Source organism: Crinia signifera, chromosome 19 (genome assembly GCF_055691185.1).
Source record: "Crinia signifera chromosome 19, ASM5569118v1, whole genome shotgun sequence".
NCBI lineage: Eukaryota > Metazoa > Chordata > Amphibia > Anura > Myobatrachidae > Crinia > Crinia signifera.
The window spans coordinates 55966398-55990350 of record NC_139226.1 but is presented as its reverse complement, the minus strand read 5'-3'; the positions used below and the strand labels follow the sequence as shown (position 1 = coordinate 55990350).

The window sequence follows — 23953 nt, the reverse complement described above, 5'->3', positions numbered from 1 at the left end:
ATGGCAGCCCAGAGGCACTGTATAGTCTCATTATGGCTGTATGAGTAAGAGATTAGTTTAGGGATCTGTAGGAAGGGAACTGAACTACTGAACTATTTACATGACTCATGCGTCACCAGTACAATGTAGATCCACAGATTCTAGACCATGTCTGAGCTCAGCACGGCCCCCTGTGGCAGCAATCATGTACTGCCTCCTATGTACTGCATGAGAGCTGAATAACCTGGCTGCTGCGGGGCACCTACCCAGATCCCAGCAGAAGATTTTGCACAGCAGTATGCTCAGGCCCCTAGGGGTGTTAGCGGGGGCTGCTGGCACCATCTGGGCCCTATTCGGCCCCCTGACCTCCTCCCCGGCTCGCCCACGGCCTCTACCCGGTCTATTAATTGTGGGAGAGGGGGCTCCGGAGGGGAGACCCCCCTGGGTCAGCCTGGAAGCCAGGATGGGACTGGATGAGGGGCGAGAGCCCTGACTGCGCCTATTGGCGCCCTGTGCATGCATAGGGGTGGCCTGTGTGGCCTGTAACGCAGCGCCTCTAGTGCGGGTGCCCTGACAGCGCCTATGGCCGCCCTGTGCCTGAGTGGCCTGCGCCACGGTGCCCCTGGAGCGGGTATGTCTGCGCCTATGGGCGCCCGGTGGCTGCTGTGGCTCCCGCTGCGCGGCCTGTGGCGCCGCGCTTCGGGCGCTGGATCGGGCGGAAGGCCGCGATCCAGGCCTGGCATAGTCGGCCGGCGTGCGGGGGCCTAGCCCGCTCGCACTGTTACTCGCTGGGCGGGCGCTGCCCCTGCCCGATCCCCCCTGGCTGCCGCGCGCGCTACCGCGCCCGCCGCGGCCTCTGCCTGGACTACGCGAGGTCCGGCGCCCGGCCGCGTCATCAGCCGGCGCCGCGACCATCGCGTCCAGACGCGCAGGCGGCACAGGAGCAGCAGGACCGCGCCGCGATCCCCTCCGGTCCCCACTGGAACCACCAGGGACCGCGCCACTAGGCCCCGCCGCCTCCCAATCCGCCCCAGCGTCAGCGAGACGGGCGGGCAGGCGGATCGATCTGCGCGGCCTGTAGGCCATCTCAGCACAGATGGACAGGTAGAGAAAAGAGGGGACAGATCTATGAGAGAAGAAAAAGGGGGGTGGAAGACAGAGTGTTATTAGAGAAGGAAGGTAACGCTTGAAGACAAACAGAAATTTCTTGCTGCAAAGCAGCCTTGCCTGATCCTGCAGCACGCTTTTTCAGACAGAGGAAGACTTCCTGTGAGTATGATCCTTTTCTTCCCTGTCTATACTCCTCCCACCACTCTGATAGGCCTTGTGCCCATCCTATCAGCATATCAGCTGACCTTCCAGCGTAACCTGGGGAACCATCAGGGGTTTATGCTCACTCAGTGCTTATTCAGCATTCGTGGTTCTTTAGAATCTGTTTTGGTATAAAACTTCTTGTTGGCATGATCTACCCTGCAATATATATGATCGTGTAGTAAGTGCTGGGGTTTATGCATCATATTCAATGGCAATGTTTGGTGAATTTTAGTCAGATTCAATTCACCACAGAACTCGCCCTCCATTACTTCCATCTGGGTATATAGATAGACAGTCAATATATTAACACCATAAAGTCAACATACAGTACATTACAATGACAGGTACAAAAGGTTGCAATGCTTAAGGTCGACATGTTTTTGGGTGTTGACTTGTGCCTGCTGACTTTAACCACTCTTGACCTTTGACCTGTCAACCTAATGCATGTCAACAAAATAGTGTCAACCTACAGATGTGTCTTGTTATTTTTTTGTTGTAGGAGGCTGCATATTGTGGTGGGGTATGTGGTCCCTAGGTCGACAATTTCTAGGTCGACAGTCACTGGGTTGACCACTAATGGTGGACAATTACTAGGTTGACACCTTGAAATGGTCAACATACCATAGGTCAGCATTGACAGAAAGTCGACATAAGCTTAATGTCGACATGGGCATGGTCGATACCCACAAGGTCAACATGTGTTTTTTACATTTTGTTGGACATTTTGTTGTGTAGACCGACTTGGTTCATTCTTTACTACCCTAGTGGGCACAGAGTGACAATATAATAGTGTGCCCGAAGCATAGCGATTGCAGCGAGCCATGCGAGTATGTCAACAGGGACATATGCCCATGAAAAATGCATGTTGACCTTGTGGGTGTTAACCATGCCCATGTCGACCGTAAGCTTGTGTCAACCTGTCAATGTCAACCTATGGTGTGCTGACAATATTAAGGTGTCAACCTAGTCACTGTAGACCATTACTGGTCCATCTAGTGACTGTTGACCTAGACATTGTCTGTCTGTTATACCGTAACCTTGTGGTGGTACTACAATGCATAGCGCAGCCTCCCCCAGCCTCACTTGTGCATACGTTGCCTCCCCCCTGCACAACTGAAGGGTTGCGGGAGCTGTGCTCCTGCCAATCCAGATATTACCCTGTGCTAGCTCCCTTTTTGAATGGTCAGCGAGAGAACCATTTCCTGCTACTGCTTTACCTGCTCTTTATCTTGTGTTGCTTGCTCCCGCAACAAAACTCCAGAGATGCTATCTGATATTGTGGGGCCCAGGAATAGGCAGGGCCTCCCCTTTCTAGAATAGCTGGAATGCCCGGTAGAACCTGTGTCTGCTGCACTGTCCGTACTACTCTGCATCTAAGCTGCTTCAGGGGAAACAGTTTCTTATTTAATGCAGCATATTCCATTGCACTTTACAAAAGAAGACAGTGATACAACAAACAGGGTATTTACAGACAGTCAAATGGTAGGAGGACCCTGCTCGCAACCTTGTGTCATAACAATCATAAGTATGACTAGCAAAAGGACAAAACTGTACATATTAATCTTTTCCTTACATTATTTGTGTTTTGCTTACTTTCCAACCCCGGGTCAGTAAAACTGCGGCGTAAACTTCTGCACATGATAATTGAGTCTGTATATTCTGAACCCAGAGTATTTCAAAGTCTAAAAATACAATATCTGGATGATAACACTATCAAACCATTTCTACATTTAAAGCCATTTTTTTCCTCCACATTGCAATTACTTTTATGTGGCCAGGATGAAAGTTCTCCACAAACCTCATAGATGTAATAAATCAGCTCTGAGACCACAAAAGTATTTCCTCTAGAAGTTGTTTTTGAAGAAGATACTTTCGCACTTTCAAAGCTTGTGTATTACAGAACATTTGAAGAGCTTTTAGAAAGAGGTTCACAGGTTTTGTAATCCATAAACGTATAAACATTACAGCAGTATCCAGAACCTTAGTTGTTCCTGTTCCGCGATTAAAAGTCTATTTCATTTCACAAATACGGCAGAAGTACAATGGTTAGCATTAAAATTCTCGTAACTTTACCACAGAATAGATTTGTAAGCATAGCTTTTGTAGCGCAGCATGAAATATAATAATAATAATAATAATTATAATAATAATAATACATAATAAATATGATTAATTAACTTGCAAAACTTGGAAGTGCATGAATATAGGATGTTGTTTTTACTTTAGGTGGACATGTAGAAAGGATTATTTAAGTATTTGGGTAAAGTACACAATTGCATACACACTGTACAATTTTTTTTGACCAAATTCATTAATTTTGGCCCTTCTGAATGATATTGGTCAAAATATCTTTTAGTGTGTACACTGAAATACATTGATGACCAATTTCCCTTGAACCCAGTGTCCTGGACGAAAGATGTTGATGAAAGACGAATGATCTAATTGAATGATATCCTAATTGAGCCGCATGCAGTCAACAAACTACCTTGATGAACAACTGGCGGTTATGCGCATTATCATTCGTCGCATACTCACTGAAGATTATTTTGACCAATATCATTCAGAAGGCCCAAAATTAACTAAATTGGTCCAAAAATTGGTCAAAATAACTGTACAGTGTGTATGTACCTTAAGTTGTTTTTGTCTGAAGGCAACATACAGGTATTATGACATATTACAAGTGGAAGAGACAGTTGTATATGTTGCTGCAGTATGGCAGGTAACTCTGTGCTGGCAGATCCCGCCCCCCGACACACCTGACATCATGACATCAGACAAAAAATGCTGGATGCAGGTAGATGGGTGGTGGACACCGAGAGGGTGCATCAGGTACAAATCCCTGAGTCTCTCTCAGGGACCAGGAGTGTAAGTGAGGTGATACCATGCCCACTGCAATCTCAGTTTGCAGCTGCGGTGGCAATGCTTACCCAGTACCCAGGCCACTATCATGAATCAGCCACTTTTTCTTTGAAGTAGGGTGCCATCCAAGGCACCCCACAAGCTGTAAATGAGTGCCTTGCACACTGGGCAATTATGCCAGTCGCAAACGGCTCAATTCCACCCTCATTTTTTATCGCAGCACCGCTGGGCAGTCTGGCAATGTAGTTCTCTCTGTTTCATTCTTTTTTATTTTATTTTGTGTTCTGTACTGCCCTCCCAGAAGAATGATATCAAATGCACGTAAAGGAGAAAACTCCTCACTATTTAAATACATATATGTTTAATACACAGGCAGAAAGGCATACCAAAATAAAACATTTCCATTTTAGATCTTTGACTTTAATCACATAAGAACGAGAGCATATGAATCATTAACCGGGTGGGGATTGATGAGTGGAACACAGAAACTGTGGGATGAACTAAAAATGCAATATTAAATGCACCAGAGCTCAGTGCCAGCTATGTTAGTAATGCAGAATGAAAGCCAATATGATTCTCGGAGGAAGCAGCTATGGACTGAGAAAGTTGCATATAAGAAATTGTATGAAATAGACTTAACACAAAATAAACTGTGCAAAATAGACTGCATAGTCAATAAATCCATGACATACATTTCTTAAGATGCTTTAGTGCAGGGGTGGGGAACCTCAGGCCCCGGGGCCATTTGCGGCCCCTGTAGCTGGTCTGAATGGCCCGCCCACCCACCCGATGACTTTGCCGGGAGTCAAGTACAGGGGAATTCTCGGGAGATTGCTCTTAATAAACAGCAGCTGGAGACTATCAGTCCTATTCAGCGGCAGCCAACAGAGCGTGGGATGGACAATTTGTAAGAGAAATTTTTACATATGGCCCCCGAAACATTTTTTTCCCCAGTCAAACGGCGCTTGGCGCAAAAAAGGTTCCCCACCCCTGCTTTAGTGGAAAAACAAGGCAATAGGAAATAGAGTAAGGTTAAAATAATTGTGTGAATTTTGCCCAAATAATTAATTTAGCTATTTTTCTTTAGAATTATTACAATATTGGAAAAAACTCCAATATGGCTCTTATTCAGATCTAATCGCAGTACAAATTTGTTCTCAAAATGGACAAAACCATGTGCACCGCAGGTGGGGCAGATGTAACATGTGCAGAGAGAGTTATATTTGGGTGAGTAATTTTGTTTCTGTGCAGGGTAAGTACTGGCTGCATTATTTTTACACTGCAATTTAGATTTCAGTTTCAGCACACCCCACCCAAATTTGACTCTCTCTGCACATGTTACATCTGCCCTACATGCAGTGCACATGGGTTTTCCCATTTTGAGAACAAATTTGTACTTCAATCAGATCTGAATAAGGGCCTATATCTCAATCCTGCACAGCTGTATGTCAGGATTTAGCTGGTATATACTGTTCTCTCAAAATTAAAAGCAGATATTTCAATGGATCTAGATGCTTCAAACAACATTATCCTGGAAAGGGCACAACCCTTGTAGCAATAGAGCTTTACATATATGTACAATACAATAATCATAAAGAAACTCAAGCATCAAGAACTCCGGATGACTTTGAAGTATGTACCTTATGTATGTACTGTAGGACAAATTAGCTTAGCTTCATAAATCAGGAGCTTTGTCCTAGTGCTTTCTCTGTCTTATCGTGTTTGAAAATTATATAACATTCTCCCAGCAAAATAGCAACCTGTTCCATGGTTTCCTGACCACTTCCCCAGGCTGGTGATGGTCATCAGGCTATGGAAGAGGTCGGGAGAACATAAAACAATGCTGTTTTCTACAGAACAGATAAACGTGCTGAACATTCTAGGTAAGGACGACTTACCTTGTACATCCTGTTGGCTAGATCACCCATAAACACATAGCAATCTTGTTAGAGCACTGGCTATTTGACTAGATCTTAACTACATGTCAGGTGATGGCGACACGCAGGACCATACATCGCCGTCACTAAGGGGCATACACACACACAGCAAAAAAAAAAGGCTGAAATTGACACTTGTGTATGCCCCTTAAGTATTTTGCCTAGAAAAGGGATCATTCCCATATCCCACTTCTTTTATATTTCTTATATTTCTTTAAGCATTTTACATAGATTGTGGTTATTTGGTATTACATTTTTTACATTTTAAATGTGCAGTCTTTTATGTTTATAATAAAGCTTACTTTTTTAATTTATTTAATTTATTTTTATTTAGTTAGCTAATTATTAGGAAATAGGTCTCCAGGTGGCAGAAAATTGCGGGATTTGGTGCAATTGAAAATGGTTTTAAGTAAGAGAATGAAAAGTACATGAGAGAAGAGGGCCCTGCTCACTAGGGCTTTCATTCTTAAGGGGTTACACAACTGGGGTAGACAGTGAGTATAGAAAAGAGGGTTAGAATGAGATTTAGCTCGGTTTGGTAATGAAGTGGGTCTTGAGAGCTGATGTAACATTTTGTAGCGAGGTGGAGTGTCTAAGGTGGGAGGTAGAGAAGTCCAGAGAAAGGGAGCAACATTTAAAAAACCTTTGAGGTAGGAATGGGAGGGAGTAATCAGTAGGAAGGAGAGGCGCCGTGCATTAGTGGAGTGAAGAGAATGGGTGGGAGTGTAAAGAGATATAAGGTTAGAGGGCCCTGCTTATCGGGTCTTTCATTCTATGGAAGAGGGAGGACGTCCACTGGGAGAGACCAAGCAAATATGTGGGGTTAAGGAGTCTAGAGGCAGGGTATTTTGTGTGGCTATCGATTGGGATGTTTAAACCACCTAAAATCATGGAGGGAATGTCAGAATAGAGGAAGGGAGAAAGCCAGATGCAAAGATTTCAAGGAATATGGGGAGAATCTTTGGGAGAATATTTAGCTAACAACTCCATTACAGATTGAGTTGACCATTAAACTGCCCATACATAGGCACATTTGATTGGCTTTTTGGTAATTTTAACAAATTATTCATCCATTTTACTCCGAGTGGCCTTTCCATGCCATATCATAATCCTCTTCATTTGGATTAGATGTTACCAAGCCACAAACCTTCGCCAGCAACTGTGAGAGCAAACAATTGATCCACAGTGGAAGGGGCAGTATATAGTTGCCAGATGCACATTGCAATGTGATTTTCACATCTTAAATCTTTCACATCTTTCATTTAATATGAATTACAAAGCACTGCTTAAATCATCAGGGCTGTATTAAGGGATTCATGGGGCGGGGCTAAGAATAATGAAGGGCAAATTGGTAGAAGCAGAGGACTAGTTGCCACTGCTCTGTGTGTTTGGCCATTGTCATGCAGGCATGTACACCCCTTACACTATCTTCCCCTATGACTCCCTAAATAAATTAGATTAAAAGTAAATGCAGACTTTTTTGCTATAACCCTGCCCGACATGCCAGTGTGTACTGCTGAATGCCCCGCCCCCCCTTTCTTCCTTCCTGGATTTACCACTTTATGAATTTCTAGGCCGGGTAGGTAGAGTAGGCAGAGCCTCTCGTCATACTTCAGTATAATCCTGATACTTCACTATAAACATAATTAGAATAATACAAAACATATTTATACCTTAAAAATATCTTGTTTGTATTATTAATATAATCTTTGTCATTATCTAATCATTTTTATAGCCTAAACTCACCACCAAATCTCATATCTTTGTGTATATCTGGCTACTAATACTAGCCAATGCCTCCCCGGCCACTAACCGCACCGCACCTCACTGCAGTAGAGAAGTAGCACGTGAAGCCGCTCCTCCTTACCACTAAGCCGCTATACACAGAGCAAAGAGACATGAAAATGCCCTGACATCATCCTGTGTTTAGGCCACTTAAGTATTTTTTCCATCTAAATAATGTCCATGGGTGAGATTACTTCTAAGTTATACTCTGCATCTCTTATTGGTGTCTAAGTACTACAGTATCTCTGTAAACATATCCATGCTGTAGATTTACATGCAAAGTAACGTGGTGGTAAATGAGAATCTGTGTGTTACGGACGTTTCGTCAACAACTTGATTTGTCAAAACAGCTGACAAAGGCTTATCACAACAAAACAGTTTTTTTTTTCAGGTCTTGCAGATAATGATTACGCAGTATGTACTGGATATATTCAGATTCTCTGCCTCTCTTATCTGAACTGTTTTTACTCTGCTCTTAGAATGATATGTTATGTCTTTGTGTTTGTCCTTGTTTTAGGTCATTAATTTCTGTGAAACAGTAACAAGGCGAAGCAAACAGGGAGAGGGGAGGAGGGCGGTTGATGGAAAAAGAGAAAAATAGAATCAGCACCAGGAATCACCTGAGAAGCCACAAAGACATTTATTTCAGGCAACTGTTACTGTGGATTGCATGTTAATGACATGGCTTCTGTCACATCAGAGACAATGCACACAGTGTGTATAGTGGTCTGATTAGGATGTGACAAATAAATGCAGAGTTCATGAATCGCAATGATTTGTACACTGTTAATTGAAAACACAGATAAACATGCAACTGGAGTTAGCATGACTGCACAATACAAAGTAAATCACGTACTTGTGTTCTAATTGATTTTTTTTACCATTAGCGCGTAAAGGAGACTGTACTGTAAATCTTTTTTAAATGTTTTAATCAAACCATTGTATTGCACTAGCAGTGTACATTACAAAACTGCCACAATCACTCATGCTATATATATATATACTAGGTGATTCATCGCACCCTACGGGCGCTCTTCACACCGTCGTAAGGGGCTGCGCCCCCTTAATTTGTGAACATTTGTATATGAGAAAGATGGTTAGAATTGTATGAAAGATGCCTGTATTGCAACTTCAGTTATAGGTGAAATGTGTTAAATAGAGAGCATATGATTTGGAAGGGGGTGTGTATTGTTTTGTTTAATTAAAAAGCGGTTACAGAGTAAGATGTACATTGATAGTGTGGATGGTACAGTGACATTTGTGGGTGTGGGGGGGGGGGCTGTGTGTGCATGTTGTTTAGGTGTGTGTGTGTGCAATAGTATAGTAGGGTGTTTCTGAGTCAGCGGCTCCCCACTGGCGGAGGTCACGACACAGGAAAACAGGAGGCTGGGTAGTGATAGGGGTGTATGGGAATAAGGGGGACTAAAGAGGAGGGTGGGAGATACTGTGCTCCTTCTGCCCGTGGGTGAGGGTCCAGCATGGCAGCACAGGAGTACAGGATGGTGGCCCTTAGTCAGTGTCTCCTCCTACTGGGTGGAAGTTCGGGTGCATGAGAGCAGGAGGCTGGGCTATGAGGCATGATAGGGGTATGTGGGCAAAACAGCGTCAGCGACTCCCCAGTGGTTGAAGTTACGGTTCAGGAGAGCAGGAAGCTGGGTAGTGATAGGGGTGTGTGAGTATATGGGGGACTAAAGAGGGGCTTAGGGGTGCCGTGAATTGTGGGAGGGGCGCGGGGGGTGCCGTGAATCAAGGGAGGGAGGGGGCGCAGGTGTTGGCGAATCGCGGGAGAGGGCGGGGGTCCGCAAAGCGTGGGAGGGGGCGTGAATTGCGCAAGAGGTAGTTGCGAATCGCGGGAGGGGGGTGCGCGGGGGGTCCGTGAATTGCGGGAGGGGGGGGCACGGGGCGCGATGAATCACCTAGTTGGTTATATATTCTTGTAGAAGGATGGTAGGATGTTGCTGTCATTCAGAATGCATTTACATAAACAGTAATAGTAGCAGTAAAAGGTCTGACTTAAAACACCTACAGTAAAACAGAACAGGTGTTATATATTATACAAAGAATTGGTTGATGATGTGTAGGTTGACGTGCACATAGTTCATAGTTGTCACTGGAAAAAAATTGCTACAAGAAAAAATCAACACAGAAAGTTCAACACATGTAAATGTTGACATAAGTGTGGCACTTCATCGGTGTCCATGTCGACACATGAGAATGAATATGAAAACATTCAAAAAAAGAAAAATAAATCTTCAAAAACTCATGTCAACCTTTTTCATTGTCGACCATAGCCGTGCCAGTGTTTTGCATGTGCCATTTAATCCTGGGGTTGCCGTGAATCACGCGCAGGGGTGGGGGAGGGAGGAGGTGAGGGGTGTCCGCGAATCACGGGAGGAGGGGTCGTGGGTGGATGCCGTGAATTGCGGGAGGATGGGTCGCGGGGGGGGGTGTGGGTGCCGCGAAACGTGGGATAGGGGGGCGCGGAGGGTTGCAGTGAATCACGGGAGGGTGGGTCACGGGGGCGGGGGGTTGCCGCAATGACAGGAGGGGGGTCAGGGGTGGGGAATCGCGGTAGGGGGGGTCGTGGGGAATGTATGGGAAATGTAAACTGTAGATTCCATTGGGACAGGGACTGTTGATATTGATGACAAAGAACAGTAACTGAGCACACCCAGAGTGGCTGAAATAATGTAAATTGATTTTAAAAATACATATTGAAAGCACTCTAATATGGATGATACCCAATACCGTTTGCAGAAAATAAGTAGATTGTGCTTATCCTGAAGCTTGATAGCATTTGAAGTCCCTAGCATTAGCAATGTTTCATAAATATCATTCTTAATAGTAAATAGGACTTATTTGGGTACAGTAAATAAACCTCTTTTCAATGTCCTCTAAAAACACGAAAAGCAGCAAACAGATAAAAAGTAAAATGTTATTAAGATACAAAACGATATAGTAAGACTGTATACAGGTGCTATGTTTTACAGTCTCAAACATAACAGGGAACATTCAAGCTTTTTAAACTAAATAAAGTATGTTTCAAGTTAAAATATATAGAGGAAAAAAACAAATGATATAACTGATTGATAAAAATTAATAAATAATAAAGTGAATTAAATTACATTAGTAAATTATGAAATGAACGTAATAAATAATTGGAACATAAATACCTAAAGCGTAAAACAATATTAATGAATCAATATTAATGTAATGAAAGTATGCTAACAAATGATGATGATGACAGTTAATTGTTTGAACCTTTGTTCTGTATTTTCATGATATATAGCATTTATACAGTATATTTTATACAGTCTTGTACTTAATTTTTTGTTCACAATAAACCCTAGAGCAGAAGTTTCCAAACATTTTTGAATCATGGTGCGCTAGAGTATCAGAATTGTTTTCATGGCACCCCTAGGACAAAAGTTTCTAACTAAAAAATTAAAAAAACAATATTAAATTAAGTAAATTGTATTTTATAGAATCAGGTATGTGGTGAGGGACAGGATTTGCTTCTGTTTGTTCTCGTGTTATAACATATTATGTCCTCAAGCGCTGGTTTTACTGATTACATCAGGGCCGTAACTAGGGGGGGCTGGGGGGTCACGCGCACCGGGCGCTGGAGGGGGGGGGGGCGCTGTCAGCAGCGGCGGGCTGGGCCGGGGGGCAGGGTGCCATTTGCCCCCCAGGCCGCACTGGCAGGTCTGCGCGGGCCGCGGCCGTTTCCGAGGCCGCCTTACCGTGTTTTGTCTGCCGGCGGCCATGTTCCTGTGGTCCTTTACATGATGTGTATGCGGCGCGGCCACAGGGACATGGCCGCCGGCCTCGGCTCCACGGCTCCTCTATTCCTCGGCCAGCGGCAGTGGCAGACGCTGGGTGGGGACGTCATGACGATGACGCCTCCCACCCACGCGTCTGCAGAGAGTGCAGGAAGGCAGGCAGGCGCAGGCTGCAGGAAGAATCGTGGGGGCCGCAGCAGGAGGCCGCAGACCGCAGGATAGTTGAAATTCCTGGAGTGGAGCCACAGCAGGACAGGAGCGCGTGGGAATTGAAATTACACACAGTAAGTTAATATTAAACACTTAAAACGAAATATCTGTTGTTTAATGTATATTAATAATAATGCAATGACACCACAGGCTGCTCCCCCTGTATAATAATTTGTGTCATGGCATTACTATTATTATATTATACAGAGGGAGCAGCCTGTGGTGTCATGGCATTACTTTTATATTATACAGGTGGAGCAGCCTGTGGTGTCATTATTATTGTACAGGGGGAGCAGCCTGTGGTGTCATGGCATTATGCCTTTGGTAAAACATCTCCACCCATGATCCACCCACTCATTAATAAGGAGCATCAAGGTGTGTGGCATATGTATAATGGGCATCACAGTGTGCGGCATATGTATAATGGGCATCACAGTGTGCGGCATATGTATAATGGGCATCACAGTGTGTGGCATATGTATAATGGCGCATCACGGTGTGCGGCATATGTATAATGGAGCATCACGGTGTGCGGCATATGTATAATGGAGCATCACGTTGTGGGGCATATGTATAATGAGCATCCAGGTGTGGGGCATATGTATAATGGAGCATCACGGTGCGGATCATATTTATAATGGGCATCACAGTATGCGGCATAGGTATATTGGGCATCACGGACTGCACTTTTGGGGTCATGTGTATCTGGCACTGCACTATTGTGGGCATATGTGTATCACACCTCCATTTTCTATGGCCGCACCCCATGTGGCTACAGCTCTTAGAGAGCTGACCATGCCCTCATAGCGGAAAAAAATGGGGGATGTAGTCTCGCAGGAGTACCACGGTAGTAGGTGAACGCTCTAGGGCATAATAAAGATGTCTCCTCTACTCTGCCTCCTCTCCTCTGCCTCCAGTGTTGGGAGGTATGTTTGTGACATATTGGACATTGCATTGTGGCATATTGTGTATCATTCAGGGACAGTGTTCTATCCAGTGGCAGCAGCAATTAACCATTGCTTATAATGTGTACTGGGGGGGCATTACGGTTTGTGGTGTAATGTGCTCTGGGCATTACGGTGTGTGCTGGAATGTGTACTGGGCATTACGGTGTGTGCTGGAATGTGTACTGGGCATAACGGTGTGTGCTGTAATGTGTACTGGGCATTACGGTGTGTGCTATAATGTGAATTGATACTACTATGTGACCACACCACTTCCCCCCCCCCCAAAAAAAAAAAAACATGCCCTAAATTTTTAGCACGCGCCTTCGGCGCGCACTGTCCCTGTTTTCAGGTTCATATAGTTTCTAGAGGGATCATTTATAAATATATATTTCATTTCAGAATACAGTATCAAATAATTTATTATTTTTTTTTGGGGGGGGGGGAGGGGGGGGGGCACTAAATGAATGTCTTGCCCCGGGCACCAGAAACCCTAGTTTCGGCCCTGATTACATTAACCATAATTAATTGAAATTGGTCCTGGACTACCAATCCAAGCCCCCCCCTGTAAGTGTCCTGCAGTACCCCAGGGTGCCAGGGCATTCAGTTTGGGAACCACTGCCATAGAGACAAGACACACAAGCTATCTAGCAATTGGGCTGTTTATTTACTAACACAAGAACAAACTACAGTATTATTCATCCTATGATTATATGACCATAATAATATAACAAAAATGTATTGTATAATATAAAATATTAAAAATAACTGATCAATTTAACTTAAGGAACTGTATACTTGCTATTGTATATGGCATGTCAAAAAGAGGTTCATGTACATATCAAAAAGATAAAGGCATATATAAAGGGATCTAGTTTTGAAAAAAACGTAAGCTCTATGAAAAATCATCACTGTATAAAGTATTGTGAATATTTTATAATGAGCTACTGAATAAAATGAAATAATGACAGAACTGCCAGAATGGGATGGGGGCAACCTGATCATGTAGAAAATGTGTAATTTAAAGGTCAAAGTATTTTAAATTAAATTTGTAACAAAAGATCTCATAAACATAGTATGGTGATCAACAGCATTTATCACATGGACAATCTGTCATTAAAACAAAATAAGTGGATAGAAAATTCAGTAGTGATACAAATAGGGATTTATTTGATAACTTTAAGGGATAAAAAGGTTTATCAAGGCCATTGCTAAAATATACACAATTGATTGGGAAGGATGAAGACAGATATAGACAAAGTTGGCATACTTTTGTGGGTTGATATGAACTACATAGCAAGATAAATAAATATTATATAGATAGAGAGATACAGATAGAGCCAGGTTTATCCATCTGGCCGGCATGCCAAAGCTTTCCATCTCGGCACACCATTCACTGAGAATGGGACAGCGTGCATGTGAGATGCTCTTGCGCCCCATTCGTGGCAATAGGACATGCAAAAACATGAGACGCTCATGCGTCCCCATCTCAGCGAGCAGTGTGCAAAGATGAAAAGCTCTGGTGCGTCGGACGGATAAACACCACAGCTCCATCTGTGGATAGCTAGCTAGATAGACAGACAGACAGACAGACAGACAGACAGACAGACAGACAGACAGACAGACAGACAGACAGACAGATAGATAGATAGATAGATAGATAGATAGATTTGTTTCTACATGTATCTATTATTATTATTATTATTATTATTATTATTATGTACCATTATAGCTAACTGAAGCAGAAAATAACATTGGAAAGTGCTGGGGTGATACAAATAGGGGGTTATTCTCATTCATTCGCATCCCCGTGCATTCGCATGGGGGACCGATGTTGGGCGTATGTGCAGGCACATTTCTGCACATGTGCACATGCATATGCCAGGTGTGTGCGAATACAGTGAACAGACTGTTCACCAGGCCCCCACACCCAAGACTATGGGTGGAGGATGTGGGGAAGCGGAGGATAGTTGTGCCCATGGGAATGCCCAGTTTTGGATCTGTATAATTTGGAAAAAAAATCATAAAAACTTTTATTTCCACTAATTTCCAGTCTATTATGAACACCTCAAATCTCACAAAATTGTTTTTGGCTAAAAGGTTGCACCAAGGTAGCTGGATAACTAAGCTAAGTGACACAAGTGGGTGGCACAAATTCCTGGCACATCTAGGAGTGGCGCTGCAGTGGCAAACAGGATGGCAGTTTTAAAAACTTTGCCAAAAAAAATTCTCCAAAGAGCACAAAATGCAAAGAAAAGATGTGCAAGATTTTCCTTCTGAAAAAAAAAAAGATGTTGATGATGGAGATTGCAGGCACTATCATTTCACTGCATCTTTGTAGGAGCTGTAAAAGATGATGAGGAGGTGCTGAGGAAAAACTGGATGCTCATAGAAGGTTGAGCTGATGAAGACATACTGGAGTATGATACCAGCAGGAGTGAGATAATGTCACTGCATCTTTGTAGGAGCTGGTAAAGATGATGATCATGTTACATGCATCTAAAAAACATATCCAAAATATGACCCTATCTCACACAAGACACTACCAAATCTCTTATCTATGCACTCATTATATCCCGCATTGATTATTGCAATAGTCTCCTAACTGGTCTTCCCAAGAACAGATTTTCACCACTGCAATCCATTTTAAATGCTGCTGCTAGGCTGATCTTACTTGCAAGATGCTCATAGTCTGATGATCCGCTCTGCCAGTCCCTTCATTGGTTGCCTGTATCTTACCGTATTCAATATAAAACACTTCTACTTGCATATAAAGCTATTAACCATACTGCACCAGCTTACAGTATATCTCCTTACTTATCACAAAATATCTCCCATCTTGACCACTCCGCTCTGCACATGATCTGCGTCTCTCTTCTGCATGGATCACTAGCTCCCATTCACTATTACAGGACTTTCATCAGGCTGCTCCCATCCTATGGAATGCCCTTCCACGCACAATAAGACTCTCCACTAGCCTCCAAAGTGTTCCCTGAAAACTAACCTCTTCAGGCAAGCCTATAATATTTAAATTCTACACACATAACCCTCTGACGTACTTATGTATTATCTAGCTTCCCTTCTGGACTTGCAACTTGGTGGGACTGCTATGCTATTACTGATGCCTGTCCTTGTGTTTCCCTCCTATGTCCCTATAGATTGTAAGCTTGCAGCAGGGCCCTCCTACCTCCAAGTCTGTCTGTTGTTAGCCAGTTTGTTTTATCACTGTCTACTATTGTAAAGCGCAACAGAATCTGCTGCGCTATTTAAGAAACTGTAAATAAATAAATAAATGATGAGGAGGAACTAAGGAGGAAAAAGGTATGCTCATAGCCTTGCTGACAAAGACTTCCTGGAGTTTGATAGGGGCAGGTGTGAGATAATGTCAGAGTTGGAGCTGGCAAAGATGATGAGAAGGAGCTGAGGAAGAAAAATGGATGCTCATAGTAGGTTTAGCTGATGAAGACAGACTGAAGTATGATACGGGCAGATGTGAGATTATGTCACAGTGTTGTAGCATTGTTGGATTGTTTGGGCCCCCACAAAACAAGCTGGCAATGCTCCAAAGAGCACATAATGCATAACGCCCTTATGTTGTTTAAACAGGACATGCCCAGTTTAATGAACGCATCACTACAGGGACAGGTGGTCCCTCAAGAAAAAAAGCTTTCTAAGTTCTCCAAATCATAGCTAGCTACAAACATACTACCTCTATATTTGATGACTTTTCACATTATGATCATTATGAGAAGAGGCAAAAGGACAGTGCGGACAAAACAAGCTGCCAATGACACTAAGTGGCAAGAAAGGCTAAGCCCATGGCCTGTGTTTATACCTTTGGACTTGCTCCAGGATCAATGACCACATCTTAAGTTGATGCTCTCCCTATACAGATGGAATCGCCAGCTGCCATCCCCCCCCAGCCGCCATCTGATCTGCGAAAGGGGGCGCGCGCGCATGACATGCGTGCGCGTCTCCTTCCGACGTTGCTTCCCCCGGGTCCCCGCCACCACCTCTCCGCTCTCCCACCTACCCCTGTCCGGACAGGGTTCCCGTCGCCCCGCCGCCGGAAACTGAGATGCGCGTGCATGTGAAACGCACGTGCGTCTCAGTCAGATGGAGCGCCTCGCCGCTGGCGGATCACCAGCGGAGACAATCTGGCGATTCGCCAGCAAGATTAAAGTTCTATTCAAGTTATTCTGTTGCAAGTCAAAGGAATCGTTGCTCTAGTTCCTATTACCTTGTTGTTATTGTTTATTCTCAGTCCTGAAGTTTAAGGCTGTTATTATTTCTGCAAACTCTGGCATTGAATATTTCTAAGTTGTTTTGTAATCTCTATGATGAAGAATTACATAAAACCTGCAAGCTTTAACCTCAAGTTGTCTGTCTCCATTACTCCTGCTGCATCACTGATTCCATCAAACACCACAGCTGTGACATTATCACACAATTGTCCGGATTGTACTCCGGTCTGTCTTCCCCACTAAATAGTTTTTTTTACACAGCACAGCAGATGGGCAACAGCACCCCTGGATTGATAGGGCACAGGGAAGCCCAGCTGGACATTTACAGCAGACTTATATGGCAGCACAGGGCAGCACCATTGGACTGATATGGCAGCACAGGACACTACCACTGGACATATATGGCAGATTAATATGGCTGCACATGGCAGCACCACTGGACTTATATGACAGACTTATGCAGGAGCACATAGCAGCACTGCTGGACTTATACTGCAGACTTATATGGCAGCACGGGACAGCACTACAGGACTTATATGGCAGTACAGGAGGACACCCCCACTAGACTTATACGGTAGACTTATACGGTAGCACAGGGCAGCACCACTGGACTTATATGGCAGTACAGGGCAGCATCAATGGACATATACAGCAGCACAGGGCAGCACCACTAGACTTATATGGAGGACTAATACGGCAGTACAGAGCAGCACCACTGGACTTATATGGCAGACTTATACGGCAGAACAATGCTGGACTTATATAGCACACAGGGCAGTCCTGCAGTAAAAACAACATTCTTTTTTAAATCAGCCCATTAGTAGTCTCCGTTTAGTAGTCCCCCACTGCCCCTTAGTAGTCCACAAAAGCAGTAGTGCCCCCATAGCAGCCATAGTAGTGTCCCCATAGTGCAAAGTAGTGCCTCCATAGCAGCAGACAGCATGATTTGTCCATGCTATATGAATTCAACTGCGGGAATAAAGATGGCGCCGATCACTGAGACTTACAGTATATAGAGTCTGGGTCTTGCAAGATGATGACATTCGGCCTCGATTTAGATCCAGAAAATGGGGCCAAGGATCGAGCAGCTCGTGAGCCACCTTGATCAGAAAAGTTCAGATGGGGGTGGGGGTTCGGTTCTCTAGGTTGTTTATGTGTAATTGTAAAAAACCAAGCATATTTGTTTTTCCATTAAGTGTGTTTACTTTTATGTCACTGTTCTACAATGTTCAATCCAGTACCAGTCACTATTTAATTTATTTACTGTATGCACCCATAGATTCGAAATAAGTCTTTGCACTTTTATAAGAGCATAAGTCAATGAATATTCATTGTTGTTTAACTGAAAATATTTATGCATGTCTAACAACAATAAAATATATGATTTGACATATGATTTGACAGTTGTCAGTTGCAAAATACATATTTTCTGAGTCCTTGTTGCATTATTTCATCAGCACAAGTGATTTTCTAAGAGAACAATGGAAGGGACAACAGAAAAAAATGAGAAATAATAAATAAGTAAAACAAATAAAGGAGTAGTCAAATATGTAGAGAAAGAAGGGCATATGAACAAATGTAAACCACTTCAGTATGCATATTCTGTTCTGACCAAAGCATGGATTCATACATGAATTTTTTTGAATAAAGCACTCACATGCAAACCACCCTATCTTGCAAATTTACACATTTTGACCCAAATTTTTGTTCGCTCTTTTTCCTTCCGAAAATTTTTTCTTGGGTTGAGTAGTAGGAAGCATTGTACATGAATAAATAAAATACATTCTGTAAGAGGAAGATTCTTTACTGCATTACAATCAATTCTTCCATATACAAAAGCTTTGAGACTAGAAGTATTTTGGCTTTCCAATGTTTCCATATTTAGGAATATTTGCATACCATAATGAGATATCTTGGGAATGGGACCCAAGTCTACACCCATAATGCATTTATGTTTCCTATACACCTTCTATAGACAGCTAGAAGGTTATTTCATACACTATTTTAAATAATTATGTTCATGAAACAAAGTTTGTGTACACTGAACCATCAGAAATAAACGGTGCTATATAAATTTGAATTATTGTTTTTTAGATACATTTGGATATAAGAGACTCAACCTGTATGGGTTCTTTCTAGACCACCTTAATATAACAATAATGTATTTGTACATTTCCCTAATCATCTTATCATAATCCCTTTTTTTCCACCGGGTGTGGTCGGTAGAATAAAAAGGTTGACAGTCAATAGGTTAACTACTATTGGTCGACGTGCCATAGGTCAACATGTGCAAAAAGTCAACATAACTTTTGACAGGGTCTTGACATGGTCAAAAGGTTGACACATGAAATAGGTCAACATGGGAAAAGTTGACATGAAAAAGTTCAATATATTTTTTTTATTATAAAAATGTGTTTTTTTATATTTTATTATCTGTGGACATAAATTTAGATCATACTAGTGTGCCGAGTATAGCGAGGCACCATGTCCAAAGCACGGTGAGTGAAGCGAGTCATGCTTGCAGACGCAGGACACTTATACTGTGTGCATGTCAATGTTGGTTGACATAGACACCAAAAAACCCCATAAAAACTCATGTCAAACTTTTTCATGTTGTCCTTTTCTATTTCAACCTATTGCTTGTGTTGAATCTTTGACTTAAGGCATGTAGACCTTTTTCATGTATTGTGGTCAGAAATATGGATGTTATCTCCGGTTCTGCGCTCCCTTAGGCTGCCACAGAAGTTATAAATAAAGGATATTCCCAAATCCTTTGAGAAGAACAAAAGCGGTAACGATCGTCCACCTCCTTCCTCCGCTCATACCGCTACTTGCTTCCAGGTACGTCTGTCCTTCCGGGACGTCACTTACAGCAAATGGAATGCAAACTGCGGTCCACTGTGCCAAACTTCCGGTTCCTTATCTTTCAATACCAACATGATTTTGTGATTGCTCGGGTGACATATATTTATCCATTTTCTATAATGCCCACTCCGCATCGAATAGCATAATCTATTGGGGGCAATAAAATCTGTCCCGAAGGGGTTGTGGGACCAGACAAAATCTTGCTCCCACTTCCCCATAAAGATGTTAGCATAACTGGGGGCAAACCTAGTACCCATCGCTGTTCCTATCTTTTGGATATAGTAGGTGTGATCTACAGTATGTACCAAAACTTTTACCAAACCCACAGACTCAGGGACATACATTGAACGCACCAGCTGTCATCACGGCAACTGGCTGAACTCTATCCCAGGAGGCCAATTGAAAAGAATAAAATAAATTGTAGTGGGGAAGAAATGTATAAGATACAGGCAGACCAACTGGAAAATAAATTTACACAAAGTGGCTACAAAGAAAAGGTCATTAGACAAACAAGGAATGCGGTCTATGGTATACATTACAAAACTCTCCTAGAGACTAAAAGAGGTGTTGTTGAAAGTGAGGAAACCCATAATAAAGCAGAGTGGGCCTTCATTACGAACTTCTCTGCCCAACATAAATATATAGAGAACTCATTTAGGTGACATTGGGAAATCCTCTTTAGGGATCCAGTCATTGGGGAGATCATCCCCCAAAAAACCCAGTTTATCTATAAAAGAGCCCCAAATCTTATGAACCAATTAGTGAAAAGTGCTCTCCCACCAAACAAGAAGGAGGGTAGCATGCTCACCAAATGCTTCCACAGATGTGGAACATGTCCTGGGTGTAGAGAAGTAAAAAGTGATGGGACAAAGAAAATTGATAAGATCACAGTTAATGGTACTAAATTTGTGATAAAAGATTTCTTAACCTGTAATACTAAAAATGTGGTCTATATGATAGAGTGTAAATGCAACCTAACATATACAGGACGGACTTCTAGACCATTTAAAGTTAGAATAGGGGAGCACCTTCGTAATATTAAAAAAGGGCTCTCTACACATGCACTATCTCAGCACTTTAAAGAAATCCATAATAATTCCACAGATTGCATCCAAAGATTTCTGACAATTAAATGCGTTAAGCCCAATAGTAGGCAATGTAATTGAAACCCTTTATTAGTCAAAGCGGAAATGCGCAGTATTTATGAATTTGCCACTTTAAAACCGGGCTGACAATGCTGATTTTGAAATCAAATGCTTTTTATGAATTGTTTTTTTTAAAGGTTTTTACTGTATGTCAATATTTTTGATATACTGCTTTATCACTTATTCTACCTTTTTAGTATACGTAATGTCCAATTAAAGATATGAATATGCTGTATCATGTGTTTTATGAATTTAATGTTTTAACTTAACTTCAACTGTTCATACAGATTTTATTGCCCCCAATAGATTATGCTATTCAATGTGGATTGGGCATTATAGAAAATGGATAAATATATGTCACCCCGAACAATTATACAATAACGTTGGTATTGAAAGATAAGGAACCGGAAGTCCGGCACAGTGGACTGCAGTTTGCGTTCCATTTGCTGGAAGTAACGTACCGGACCGATGTACCCGGAAGCAAGTAGCAGTACGAGCGGAGGAATGAGGTGGATGCTCTGTACCGCTCATTTCTACACTAAGTGGACTTACAGTAAATAGAGGACCTCACCAATACACATGCATAGCCTTGATAAAGACCCGAATTGGTTAGGGTCAAAACGTGTTGGAGGAGTTTTGTGGCACCCAGTGACTGGACAAGAAGGATACAAGGACCTTTACCTGTTTGCAGCTTTCCCAGTCCTGTTACCCAGGCAACGGACTGGTGACTATAAATTCAAACATATACGTGAACTGACTAAAAACCAGTTCTGATACTCATGTTGGTAATTGTTCCCTTGCATCCGCTGTCTGGAGCTTTTTATATTTTTGACACTATTTGTGTAAATGTATGTTGTTCTATTTGTATTAAAACTGGCTTCACTGTCATAAGCCCTCCTTCTTTTTCATATACTGGAGTATCCTACCCATCAGAGGAGTCTTGATTATTGATGTGAAAACAGGATGGAGCTCTACATATTATAATGGAAGTATAACATTCTGTTTTTTTGTTTGCTACCACCCCTTTATATTATTGTTAATTACAATTGCTTTCTCTACCTGAGGCGCCGTTTGAAGTGATATATTTTCTGTTTTGGTGATATTGTACTTTTTCATGTATTGACCTATGGCCTATCGGCCACTAGAGGTTGACCTATTGACTGTCGACTTTCTTACTGTCAACGTTATGACTCATACCCACTTTCCAATCTTCCCTTATCCTTGATTCGGCTTGTGGTGCTGTTGTTACAAAGTAGCTGTGTACATCTGAAAGACGGACATTACTGTATTGTTATACTAGACAGTTCCTGGATTTTGTGTGTCCCAATTGGGACTAGCTCTAACATGTGCACTGGTTGACTATACTATGTCCAGAATTGTTTATTCCCCATGCGAGTTACCAGCTTATCCCTTTGATTGCAATAATTCTGATTATTATTAATGCAACCATAAGTTTGATACACATAAATGTTTTAAACAATATAGAAAAAATGTACAGATATATTTACCCTGCTAAATGCCATTAAGAAGTCCAGTCTCCCGGTATGCCTCATGCAGTGACGTAATTTCCAGTATATAAGATGCTCCCATGCAAAAACCAGCAGACTCAAACCCATAGCAACAAGAAGCATATAGAACACACCCGCCATGTTGTCGATGTCTAGCTTGCTGCTCATTACTTCAATCTTGTCATTGTGGCAAATGCCTGATAGCCAGAGCCTTTCCAGCATCTCAATCTCATCTGTAGAGACAAAGATATAAACACAATATTTTGAATCCTATGTGAAACAAGGCCCCAGAAACTGCAACAGTTGGTCTGAATTGTGTATCTTTTATACAAGGTGGTCCAGTTGAATCCTGACCAGATTATAGGAGTTATGGTTCCATTCAGACTTCCCTTGTACACTGGGTAGAACAATAACACAGGGAAACCTTGCTTTCCACTGGATAGATTTAGATGAAAACTTTAATGAACTATAATAACTAACAGAAATAACCATAATTCATTGACCCGACCGACATAGAGGACTGAAAAAGCATTAATCAATTAACTAAAATGACTCACAGAAATTGAGGTGGGAAGACAAAAAATATTGTGTACCCAAAAGCCTATGAATAGAAATATTTATAACACAACTACTGTATAAGAAACTGTAAATAAATAAATAAATAAATAAATAAACACAAGGTAAACATCAAATCCAATCATGTATATAAATCTTAAAGAACAAAACCCAGGAGATTTGGGCTACTTAGGACCTCTCCCCTCAACACACATACACACAAAAAATCCACACACTGGACAGACACCTCATGGGTGTGTTGGAACAGCTGCTAAGCTGCCAATTATTTAAAAAATGTTGACTGTTGAATTAAACTCATTGAAGATTCAAACCTTAATAACAATTAAAAAAATACAAGCCTTCGAGATAAAGTCACTATCAATTAATCCCTAACTGTCAATTTTGTAGCACATCCTAAAAAACCTCACTGTATCTCTCTCCAAGGCTTGATACATCTCTTCCTTAATGTTGGTAAAAGATCTATACTTGCTTCCACACTTTAGATAAATATTCAGATGCTTATTTTATTTATTTTTGACATAATTTCATTGATTTCTTTTGGTTTCTGTAACTAGTTCTGAAAATAAATAATTAGACACAATAAAGATGCTTTTATCTGTGAGAACTTTCCACAAATAAAGGACTGACTAGTAGATATAATGTGTCATTTAAATAATTTCAAGGTTTTCATAGTAGAGACAAGTTCACAATACAGTTTCTAATTGTTTAAGATTTAAATTGAAGTTTTGGAAATTAAAAATCATGTTGGAAGTTCGTCATTCCTATTTACTTTATGCATCTGACGTTGACCATTTAAATTAAAACT

General features: G+C 42.1%; 1 protein-coding gene across 3 annotated transcripts in view; it reads right to left on the bottom strand.

Annotated features, from left to right (window-relative positions):
• Positions 1–23953, bottom strand: part of GRIN2D (glutamate ionotropic receptor NMDA type subunit 2D) — a 762310-nt gene that overhangs the window by 23257 nt on the left and 715100 nt on the right. For 2 of the 3 annotated variants that reach the window (XM_083162612.1, XM_083162614.1), the window contains one exon: positions 22573–22805. In XM_083162612.1, coding sequence (XP_083018738.1) covers positions 22573–22805 — 233 coding nt within the window. The remainder of the gene's footprint in view (positions 1–22572; positions 22806–23953) is intronic. The other variant, XM_083162615.1, reaches the window with a different exon arrangement.